General features: G+C 45.1%; 1 protein-coding gene across 1 annotated transcript; it reads right to left on the bottom strand.

Annotated features, from left to right (window-relative positions):
* Window positions 1-7,971: 7,971 nt before the first annotated feature.
* Window positions 7,972-11,913, bottom strand: MED21 (mediator complex subunit 21). The gene is given in 4 exon segments (NM_001245778.1): window positions 7,972-8,648; window positions 10,742-10,842; window positions 11,528-11,642; window positions 11,833-11,913. Coding segments are annotated over 4 exon segments (435 nt in total). The 5' UTR covers window positions 11,875-11,913; the 3' UTR covers window positions 7,972-8,471.
* Between the last annotated feature and the right edge of the window lie 725 nt (window positions 11,914-12,638).

A 12,638-nucleotide genomic window follows, 5' to 3' on the forward strand; every position in this document is an offset into this window, starting at 1 on the left:
AAAGTTGTGCAGTGCCATGTCTCCCCACAAGCATTCCAGTGCAATCCTGCAGTTCTGTTTCTGGGAAATCCCATCCCCTTTGACCTCAGTGGGGCAGAGTAATAAATCTCTGCTAACACCAGAGATCAGGTTCTGTGCGTACGCTGGTCAGAATTAACGTAACAAGGGCCAAACACGGGATGAAAGTGGAAGGGGCTGCCTGAGTGAGCAAGACCAACTGCACAGCACCACGTGGTGTTTAGTTCCAAGAATCCAGTGACACAACCCAAACACAGAAACCACATCACCATGGCCCAGGAGCTACCGGTACTGGAAAACCACAGGAAGTGAGCACAGGTGATCAAGGGCACAGTTAAGGTGCCCATTCCCTGCAGGATCAAAAAACTTGTGAGATGAACTGCCTGGATAATCTAAGAAATAATCCAGTTATTTCCAGTTACCACGAAGAGGTAACAAAGAATTTTAACAATCCCTGTCTCTAAAGTTGGTGCTGATGCATTTTTGAAGAGCCATAAATCACAACACGCTTGGTCTGAACACAGGAGACTCTGGAAAATGTACAGTTAACTGCCAAAATTCTGCTGTCCCTCAGGGTCAGATGGGATGGACAGAAAGGAACCACAAGTTCCCTTTATGAGGGGAACAACAACTTGTTTGCACTTTAACTTCATTATTTCAGAAGTTACGTTATTGCAGCTTTATTCTGGCAGCCACCAAGCATAAAGAGCTGTACAGGATATATGCATAATCTTGCTTATTGTGGTAAATTATAATTTAATCACTCTAATGATCAGATTAATTTCTGACTCTGCTCCGTAGGATCCTTCCGGATAGATTTTCTCTGAAAGAAATGTCATTTTGCATTTTAGCCTACAATTTACTGTGTATTCCACAGCCCATCAAAATCTGGTCTTCAGATGAGGTTAATATCCACTGTTATGGATTTAATTATTAATTATTATGGATTAAATATGATCTAGTCATAAAGAACAAGAGACACAGTTCAGGATCACTGGCATCTACAGATGCCAAGCCATTTCATTAAATCATACCAGCTCATGACAACTTTTGTGAAGGGAAAATTGATCCCTCACTACCCAGCAACACCTGAGATTAAAACCACTGACTTTTATCATGCCTCACCTCCTGAATTCCTTCTCCTGTTAGAGAGGTTGGCGGGGATTTATTACTCAATTACTTTTAATTGGTCAATTAAGGACCAGGTGGAAGGAACCACAGAGGTGCAAGTGGATCACTACTCATTAATCTGAAATATACCTGCTTCAAAATACCTGTAGAGGAAGCAGCCAAATACAATTGTCCTCTGCTGAAAAATACTAATGCCAGAGCAGAATTGCCCTTCGCACACTTGAGCACACCAGAACAAGTCAGAGCTGCTCCTTCTGCTTCACTGGATGATTTCACACCCTCTCAGCACACAAGCCAGCCTGTTGGAAACACAGGAAGGATTTCTCTTGCTGTTGACCAACACCAGCAAGGGCAGATGCCACCCTGTGGTCCCCATGGATCTGTCTGACACACTGAGAGCCTCAGGACTTACAGAGTGCCTGGGAATGTCAGTTCTCCTTTGCTAAAGCACTCAGGTTTGGGCTCTTGGATGCCTGAAGCAAGCTGGAACAGTCCATCCAGACCCACTGTAGGCACCTTTCCATAGCTGGCTCCCACAGCACAAGTTAAAACCACATAATTTGAACCAGTTCCATCATTTTATGTTCAAACTCAGTGCCTTTTCGGGAAGGAGGCTGACATCATGCATCCTTTAGTAATCAAATTAGGTGTGACCTGGCTTCTCCACTGCTGAGGGTGAATGCACATCCATGATGCAGCCCTAGCCCTGACTGATGCTGTAGGGAGCGAGGAGGGACACCAGGAGATCTGCTGTGAGGTCGGCATTAAACACTCACTCACTGCCCTTGAATTAATCCAAGGTGTTTTTTTCTTCTTCTCTGCAGTGTTTCCCTTCCATGATTTTACACTGTGCCTCTGTAAATCACACAGGAGCTGCACAGAGAGGCACATGCCCCATTTTGTGGTGCCGAGGACAGTCAGGATGCCTCCTTAGCTTTACACACACGTACCTGGTACCAGGGAAATAGAGAATCTGCTTCCACTCCATCAATCACCATTTGACAACAGCTGGATGATTCTGGTGGCTTTTCTGTAGCTGGACAAGTTACTGCACTCTCACTGCACTGCCACACAGGGAAAGCTTCCTGGCAGCAGCCTATTGCCATTTTCAGAACACCACCAAGAGAAAACCTCCATTGCCAAAGCTGTGACTTCAGCCCCAAGTCCAGCAAGCACCCAGGGAGCTCACTGGCACATCTGAACACTGCCCACTTTTTGGAATGAATCCTTGCTTATATTTGCTGACGCCAGCATTCAAAATAAAATGGCAGGCTGACTTTTAGGAGAACCCACGCTTTTTCTGATACTTCTGAAAAGAAAACAGAGAAACGGAACAAGATTTTTTTTTTTTTTCTTTTCAGCAAGATTTGTTAAGTTGGGACCAACTGTATCTTGACTGCCTTGACATTTTTACTTCTATATCGACCTTCTTCAGTGCTGAAATAAAATCTGCCTTCCCCTGTCTTTTCCAGTGGAAGGCACCAAGCACATATACTGTTACTTTTGCCTATTCATCATTCTGCAATACCTGGAGAAAGCACCAGAGAAACTCCTGCAGAAGCCCTATCTCCACAATCTCAAGTGTAAGAAGCCCTCTTCTTCTGAGCTCTTAGCTTCAAAGGTGTATTTTGTTTTAATGAATGTGGCTTCTCTCTCTTGGATCATGGCTTGAGAAAACAATTGGGATTTTTCTCTAGCACTTGTGGAAAGTTAATGTGCATTTAACTGCTTTCCCACACAGCCATAAAATGGAGTAGGTTTTTTCCTGAAAGAGGGCTTTTATTCCAATCTTCTCTTTTTAAGTGGGCAGAGTGGAGGAAGGATGTCTCACAGCCAAATTACACAGTCCCTACTCAGCTACAAATTTCTGCTTCACAAAATTATTCATTTAGGCCATCAGTGAAGCGTGTAAGAGGCTAAACCCAGGACCCAAGTAATATTTACAGTAGCAAATATCAAGTTTAAATGGTCAGTGTAAAACAGTTTTCACTGTTGTGTTATGCTTTTTGAGTGTCAGGTACAAACAGAAATTCAGAAGAAACATGGTTCTGGTGTAAACAGCTGTAAAGTAGACAATTCTTTGTGCTCAGAGCATGAGGTGAATGTGTTCAGTTACTTGTTCCATGCCAGGTGAGTGAGCAGCAGCAGGAAGAATATAAAATTCCTGATCTAGCTACAGTGAACAAGCCTACAAAGCTTTCCAGGAAACAAAAATAAACCTAAAACCTGCATCTAAGTGTACACAAACAGCATGCAGTCATTGTAAAGCTGCACTCCTTCAAGCATGTTACACTAAAAACACTGAAACAGACAGAAGCTTCCTGAAGATCATTTCCACTGTGGATGCCATGTACTGCAAGCACCTAAAACGGTGTCTAACATACCTGAAATGTGAACAAAAGCTGGCAAACTTTGTTTTCTGTACTCTTTGTTGCTAGAACGTGGGTTACAGGTAAAAAGTTACGGTCAGTCAAGCAATAAAATGTTTTTAAGTCAATAAAAGTAATTCAAGCTTTCTTCCACAGATCTTAAAAGAAAAAGCTAGAATAAAACTTTTTCTCTAGCCTCAGGTTTGATGCCTGAAAATTGCACTTTTGTTATTTCTTATGTAAGACTATATAACAAGCGATGTAAAACACAAATACAATTTCTTTCTGTAGAGGAGTCTGCCTTTGTCTAACAGTGAGTCAGCATCATCTGACAGATCAATTTTCTCTAAGTGTAGGATGTGGATTTTGCATATCACACTCTCCAAGGGCACCTGTTGGAAACTTGGGTCACTACAGCATGGAATTTCACACCACACATAAGGTCAACTCAGTGGCCTCCCAGCACATCACAAAGTCTCATCAGTAGGAATGAGGCTGATATGAGATACCTCAAGTTTTCTGCCCTCCAGATCTGCCTTTCTATAACAGGGACACAACACTCCTTAACACTTGGTTGGTTCTTTCTGAAGCTGTGTGGGTCTCATATCCACAGGATCAAGAGGAGGAACCTCAGGAGGAGTCTAATTCCACCTCCTGAGCAGAGGTCAGTCAGCTGTGAGGTCAGATGAGGCTGGCCAGAGCTTTAAGCAGCCAAGTCTTGAAAAACCTCCCAGGATTTTCAGCTTCTCTGGGGACCGTGTTGCAAAATTTACTTGTCCCGATGTGGAAAATGCTTTTCCTTGTGATGTCTGAACCTCTGTTGTTCCAATCTCTGTCCACCATCATCCTCCTTCTGCCAAGCACCACTGTGAACAACCTGGTCCTGTCTTTTCATAAGCCCCCATAGGTGTGGGCAGGCTGCTGCTAGGCATCCCCAAAGCCATCCCATGGGCAGGATGCTCTTAGGTGTCCCAAAGCCATTCCTGCTGCTCAGCCTCTTCTCACAGGGGATGTGCTCCAGCCCATGCTGAGCCCAGGGCCCCACAGCTGTCAGGAGTGTTCCAGGCGCACTCCAACACGTGCTGAACACAGGGAAGTGATCACCTTCCTCCATCTCCAGGCTGTGCTCCCCCAACACAGCCCGAGGTGCTGCTGGCCCCTTGTATTCCCAAGGCCAGCTGCTGGCTCGTGCTCAGCCTGCTGTGTACCAAGGCCCGAGCTCCATCTGAGCAGAGCTGCTCTCCAGCCTGCCAGTCTCTGGCCTGTATTGCTGAAAACTCCCAAAATCTTTTGGTATCAATTCTGTGGGGATGGCCAAGACACTTTCCCCCATGCCATACACAGCAGAAGCTCCCAAGATAATCTGCAATAGAAGCCAAGATTAACTCTATGCAGACATTAAGCTAAAATAATGTTAATGCACTTTTCCCAGTACCTTTAAAAACAATTGTACAAATTCCTCTATATTCTTGTCTCTGAAAAAGAGAACAGCTGCTGCGAGGTGTTCCTTTCCTCCAAGCATAGTTGTTTATAGTAAAGAAGACTAGGCTTTGATCAGTTTCTTATGTTTACTAAATTGATTCCAACATCTTTGCCAGTGGGCTGTATGGATTCCCAGAGTGAGATACTCCTGCTCATTTGAAGTGGTTGAGATTGTTTTTCAATGGAATTTTCCATTATGCTTTGTACTGTCTTTCTTCAAAGCACAATTTGTTCACTGGGCAGTACTTCTTGTCCAACATAATAAGCAGAACCATTGTTCAACACTTTTGTCACTTTTGTTTTCTTCCCACACGCTCTACCTCCATCTATTATCTTGTCTCAACCTCAGTTTCCTTTCACAACTCTTCTTGCAGGTAATGTGATAAAGTTTGTTACCAGCTGCTATGTCCACTTTGTTTCCCCCTGCTTCCTGCCCCTCTCTCTGGTATTAAAATTTGGGAAGCAGTCACGGCTTCCCATGGAAGACACAATGCCCCACAGGCTGGGGATGAGCAGAGGGAGCAGCCCTGGCAGAAGGACTTGGGGGTGCTGTGGGTGAGAGCTGGCCCTGCCCCAACCCAGAGCCCCCCTGTGCTGGGCTGCACCCAGAGCCCCAGGGCAGCAGGGCAGGGCAGGGGGGATTCTGCCCCTCTGCCCTGCTCTGCTGAGACCCCCCTGCAGGGCTGCATCCAGCCCTGGGATCCCAGCACAGCAAGGACAGGGAGCTGCTGGAGCCAGGCCAGAGCAGGGACACCAAGGGGAGCAGAGGGATGGAGCAGCTCTGCTGGGAGGAAAGGCTGAGGGAATTGGGATTGTTCAGCCTGAAGAAGTTTTGGGGTGACCTCATTGTGGCCTTGCAGTGCCTGAAAGGAACCCACAAGAAATTTGGAGACTCTTGAAAAGGGCCTGGAGTGACAGGACGAGTGGGAATGGCTCCAAAGCGGCAGAGAGCAGGTTCAGATTGGATATTAGAAAGAAATTGTTCCCTGTGAGGGTGCTGAGGCCCTGGCACAGGTTGCCTAGAGAAGCTTTGGCTGCCCCATCCCTGGCAGTGTCCAAGACCAGGTCAGATGGGGCTCTGAGAACCTGGGATAGTGGAAGTGTCCAGCAGGAGGTTGGAATGAGACAAGCTTTAAGGTCCCATTCCATTCTATGATTCTCTGACTCCCACACTTTTTCCAATGCATTGAAAGTAGGAGTGTTATAAATCACCCTGTAATCCTGCATGTCCTACAACTCTTGCCTGAGTACAGAGATCACTACCATCACGTGTGTTCCAAACAGAGATGTCCAAACCCCAATAGCAGCAGCTGGACAAATCAGTACATGATAAAGAGCAAAGGAATCCCCATCTCCAGGCCCCAATCTAATGCTTTGTCCATTAAACAGTTGTAGCAAATCAGTGTTTTCCCTCTTTTGTTGTGTCAGACCCAACAGAAGATACACACTTTGCTGACCAAGCTGCAGACTGTGAACGAGCAGGTGAAAATCTGCAAAAGCTCAAGTGTTGAAATATCAAATATACTTATGAGGGAACTTATTTATACCTCTGGTTAAGGTTTACTTCCAAGTGTGACTACTTATTTGATGCTTCAACAGCAACTAAAAGAGCTCCCACAGTTAGACAGTATCAGGCTGCAGAAATAGAGCAGCTTTCAAGAATAAAAAATAGAAGGCTATGAAATGAAAAGAACTGTGGTTCCTGAAGATGTACTGTCTCCCACAGTTTCCAAATTAACAAGTGTGAGGTGATACACGTTAAGCTGTAACAGGGAATCTACTATGAAGATCAAATCCCTTTTCCAGCAACATATAAATCTCAATTTAAGACATCTCAAAAAAAAAAAAAAATCCACAAAGCCCAAACTTTTCCATCTTTTCAAGTCCACTAATTCAAAAAGCAAACAAACAACAAAAATTCACCCCACCCTAATCCCAACCATCTTGAGATGCACTGGATATAGTTTGTCCATGAAAAACCAAAAACCAGGCCCCAGGACTGACTTCAAATGAAAATCTAACCTCTCAAACCTCCCCAGGACATGGGCAAAATAAATCAAGGACAAGCTGCCACAGGCATGGGGCCATACTGTAGTCTGTTCACTCTCCCATCTTTTTTTCCTTCTGCAGAATCTGATAGTACAAGAGTTCCACAACAGCAGATTAAATTTATGACTACAGATATGCACATTTCGTAAAATATTATTAAGCAATGAAATACCAGTCTCATTAAGCACTTCCAGTTTTAGTATTTGTTAGAGGTAGGAACACTTTTGTCTTTTTTAATCCTCCAAACATCGTGCTGTGCTACACTTGTTTCATGCTAAAGGCATTTCTGAATTGCTGTGATTTTTCTGGGTGCATTAGCAATATGTGTAACTTTCAAATCAATGGCAGCGTAGTCAACATACAGAAACAGGTGGTTTTGATCAGGAAATGAGCAGATGTTATGTGGCAACAAACAACATCCTGCAATAACAAGGCTGGTAACTCAAAACAACAGAAAATGAGCAAGTTTAACCCCAAGTTCATGCTTTGAAGCCTACACTAGCTGCTGGTTTGATGTTGGGGTTTTATTTTAAATATCATAAGTGATACTAGTATTTCTGTAGTCCTACAACAAAGAGAAGAAATTAATTCTGTGATTGTGTGAAGATAAATACGCCTCTGTAGAGCACCTTGGGGACAACGGGAATCTTGCTGCTTTTGATCACAGTCTTCATATGGCAGCCACTGCTTACACTGAAAAGCAACTTTATGTAATAAGCTATTTTCAGTTTTCTCACTGCTGATTTTTATCCAGTCATCCAATGCTTCCTCATCACTGCCTGCTTTAGAGGCGCTCACCAGTTGCCAAGAGAATACAGAATATCAGTAAAAGCAGAGAAATAGCACAAGCAAGAGCAAGTGTGTCAGCAGCAACAATGGACTCAAAGGCTCATTTGTGAATTACAAAGAATATATGTCAATATCAGACACCTGCAGGTTTATTTCCTTGTAAATGCGATGCCAACGTCAAGAACAATCACTCTGTAAACATCAGTTTACCTATCCTTTCATATGCTCTGTAAAAGGTGGTAAACCAGCCAATCAACATTACCAGTGCTGTTAATTAAAACATGACCATCACTGCATTCACAGCACTGTCTCCAGGGAACTCTGCCCAACTTGTGTGTGTCTGAGGCTTACAGAAAAACACACCATGACCACAGTGGGATTAACTTATGCAAATACTTCTAATATGTAACAAATTTGATTGAAGTCATATTCGTGAACAGAAAGCTCGTTCTAAGTCAAGGAAACACACACCAATCCTCGCAGATCCATAACAGAGCCTCGCAGAAGCGTTTCTCCCACAAGCCCCGCAGCCGAGCTGTGCCAGAGCCGCCGCTCCCGGCGGGGAGGCCGGGGCCAGCCCATCCGCTCCCGGCGCATCCAGAGGCGCTCCCGAGGCTCCCGGGCAGGGCAGGGCTACGAGTCGGGCAGGGGCTGGCTGTGGGTGCCGCTCCGCGTCTTCAGCTGCGACTGGGCGATGTCGGCCAGGGCGCTCTGGATCTTCTCGAGCAGCACATCCCCGCGGTACACCACCTCCTCCAGCCGCGCCGCCGCCTCGTGGTTCTCCTCCTCCAGCCGGTACAGGCTCGCAGCCTTCAAAGCAAAACCGGGATGATGCCCAAAGATTTTTGGCTTTTTACGTATTTTTCATATATTTTTACCTCTGGATGCTACTATCATAGTCCTAGTATTTTTTCTACCGTTTCCCTTTAGAACTAAGCTAACTAAGCTAACCCTTCTAATGCACGCTTGGAATTCTGTTCAGTCTTCTCCTTACAAAGAAGCCTGACCAGGACGTTTTGTTTTCCAACCAGAATCTGAGAACACACAAGAAATGGGGCAAAGAAGCCCCTAGAACAATTCCAATGGGATAGAATGCAGGGAAAACTAACTAACCAACTACTCTTCTAATTGGACAATGTTTATTTGATATGCTAGTTTGTTAAACTCATAAAATTGTAGAAATCTGATGCTCGGTGTGCCCAAGATCATTGGGACACCTGGAAGCTTCCAATAAAAGCCGGCTTTTTATTTTACTATTTTAACACTGTTGCAAGAGTTTCCTCTTTTGATGTTGGGCAACAGGGAAAAGCAAGGATCTTCAACAGAATCCTGAAGTGACTTTGCTACTGAAGGATGCTGAGAGAACAGCTGGTGCTCCCTAAAAAGAAAAATGTTCTCTTGTTTAATAGTTGACTGCAACTAATTCACAGATTAGAGCAGAATTTGTCCTGTCAACTTCACCAAAAGGGAACTCACAAGGGGCAGGTAAATTGTGTTGAGCATTTGTGTAGCAGCTCCTTTTATCATTTACGACAAGACTCAGATCTGAAACATACACCAAGACAACTTTAGTATAAAAAAAAGCAGATTTCTATTAAACGAGTATTATCTACCACTTCTCAACTAAACCTATAGTGCATATTTGAGAGTGTTTCAAGCATCCTTAAAACCATTTCTTTGAAGACTATTGGAATATTTAATACTGCACCAAATTAAGCAACAGAAAATAAAAATCAAAACTGGAATCCAAGTGATGGAATCCAAGCTAATTTATCTTAAGACCACAACAGATAGAAAGTATCAGAAATTTTTGTGACATGAAGTTCTTCATTAAGACAGCAAGAAACCGTTGAAGTATCACCTCTAAGGAAAGCATATCCTTACTGGATAACCAGCTCCTCCTTCTGGAGCACCCTGCTTTACCCACACCAGCTGCCACTTTGATCAGATCCTGCTCAGTCATGGAACAAACTGGAATTTGTCTGCAGCAGGCATTCTATCTTCAGCTATTAAAAATGCACTTACAGGAAATTATGCTAGTGTTAATGAACCCAATTATGATGTTTAGCAATTACTGTGACTAGCAAAGTTCCCAAATTTAACCTCCTCTGTTTAAAACAAACGTGATGCCACTGCCATGTCATTTCTCTTTGGCTCATTCAGTGTCAATCTTCTGTAAAACACATTTAAACAGTTACGAAGTATCAATGCAAGTTTAAAACTTTCAGGTGATCTTAAAGGTCATCATCAGGTTTATCAGAGAAACAGCACTCAGCATCCTTTGTGCATTCTAAAAAGAAAATACTTGATGTAAGTCCAGCCATTATAAGTCACAAAGGAAAAAAAAAAAGATGGCTTTAACAGGTAAAATCTACAAAAAAATAGGGAAAAAAAAACCCAAAACAAGTTTGATTGGTTCAAAGGAAGACTCCTTGTTATTGAAAAGTGATGAAGTTATTTTGTGACAGAGCTGAAGAACTTAAAGGACACCCTTGCAAACTCTTTACCCAGAAACAATGTGGCAGAACAAAAGACTTCTGTAGCATTGGTTCTGCAGCTACAAAATGAAATGTGAGAAAATATGAAATATTACCCAAGGGGAAAAAATTAATAAACAACGCACAAAGCATCAGTACTGTTATATCTATTCTGTTAATATATGAAAAAAAGGGTGAGCAGTTTCCAGTGTAGTGGTGGTGTGATAAACCACCTTTTTTTTGCATTTTAGCAGAAAGCCTACAAAGCACACACAGGCTGCCTTCATGAAAAATTCAGGTTTGTATTAAAATAATTTTTCAATGATGACATGGCTTAAGAGATGAAAAAATGTGTTAATAAAGAAAAAAAAAGGAGGAAGTTTGCCTTCAGGAGCGTCCTGATGCTGGAATTAGGAAAACTCCTACCTGCAAAGCTGCTGTGGATTCTTCACTGGGCAGGGAATCTATGAGAACATCGATATCCTTGGCAGTGCGAGCGATCAGAGCAGCGAACAGCTGGGCGTACTCTGCACAAAACACAGCACAACTCAGCCAATCACTCAGGGAATTTTTCGAAACAAGCACAACTCTGCTGCCACACTGTTGATCGTAAAAGGGTTTTAAAATCACGGGGATTTAGGGTTAAAAGGAAAATTAAGCTTAGTAGGCCCTGAAAAAAATAAATACGCTAGGTCCATGAAGGCCTTGTACCTTGCTAGAACTGCACCTTTGTAGCTAGCACACGATAAATGATATAATTTTTAGATGTGAGATTGTTTAGTAATTAAATATAATTACTGTTTAATCGTGAGAATAATCATGAGAAACTGTAGTCAGGGGCATAACAAAGATCACTAGAAACTCATGGTTGAATAAAGTCAATATAAGTTTAATAATTAATATGTAAGTTATATAACGATAGAATATAAAAGACGTTCAGCTCGAAAACCATGTCGGAGTCAGATTTGGGTCTGTACCCCTGATTCCCAGAGCTCTCAATAAAAGCACTTGCATATATTCATATCCCGTGATTATGTGCGTTCCTGAACGCTAACAAGAACACACTCAGTTTGGGGAAATTATTGAATTTATGACCAGCCGACACCCACGCACGGGTGACCGTGCAGCACTCCCGCAGCTGCGGGGGGAGCTGTTTGCCGAGGGATTTTGCCCTCCCGAAGCGCGCAGGAGCCGCGGGGGAGCCGCACTCACCCTCGGTGGGGTTGACGCCCTGGTCCTTGTTTATGGCCGTCTGGATGTTGCTGAAGGAGGCGGGCGGGCCGCACTGCTGCAGCACTCCGATGGCGTTGCAGAACTGGTCCGCGAGCTGCCGGCACCAATTAACGCGGCGTTAATCCCCCTACCCTCACGGCGCAGCACCCCCGGCCACGCGCAGGCCGCGCACGCCACACCCGTTCCCCCGGTTACCGGCGGGGTGGGAGGGGGTGCCGCATCCCCGCAGAGCCCGTGGCGCTCCCCGCGGCCCTGGGAGAGCGGAGGCAGCGGGCCCGGCTTACCGAGTTGACGGCGTCCTGCAGCTGTGTCAGCCGGTCCGCCATGGCCGCACCGCCGCCGCCGCCCCTGAGGCGCGGGCCCGCGGGGCGCGGGCGCCGCCTGGCGGCCGGGAGGAACGGGCGGACGCCGCCCCTCAGGGTGTCCCGGGAAAGGCGGGACTCGGCGCTCCCGCTTGGCACGGACCGCGCTTGGTGATCTCAGAGGTCTTTTCCAAAGCTACGCGATCCTGGTACTGCCACGGCTTTTGCTTCTGCCAGCTGAAGGCTGCAGCAGCGCTCGGGTGCTCCGCTCCAGCCCCGATGTGAGCAGGGAACAGCCAGAGTGTAATGTTCCCAACAAGCCAAATCAGAGCCAGCATCCGGCCCCCGAGCCCAGGGGTTGGAGAATAAATGCCGTTCGTGCCAGTCGGTTTCTGCCTATCTTTCTTGTCTCTGACAGCTGGGTACAATGCCAGCCTTCTCCTAGCTGGATCTTAGAGATCATCTCTTTCTAAGCCCCGCCACAAGCACACTTTGCACTATCTCAGGTTGTTTCCAACTTGGACACTGCCAGGCATGGGACAGTCCCTGTGCCAGTGCCTTGCCACACTCATAAGGAAGAATATCTTCTAATATCCAATCTAAACCTCATTTTGAAGCCATTTCTGTTATCCTGTCACAACACGCCTTTGGAAATAACCACTCTGTAGCCTTGTCACTGATGCTGCGAGTGCAGCAATGATACAAACAATCCGCCCAAAGTCTTTTCCCGACGGCACGGATGGGTGACGATTTGGGCTCTCCTCACGCTCTGAAGCCAAACCCCAAGC

This window comes from Taeniopygia guttata, chromosome 1A (assembly GCF_048771995.1).
Source record: "Taeniopygia guttata chromosome 1A, bTaeGut7.mat, whole genome shotgun sequence".
Taxonomy (NCBI): Eukaryota; Metazoa; Chordata; class Aves; order Passeriformes; family Estrildidae; genus Taeniopygia; species Taeniopygia guttata.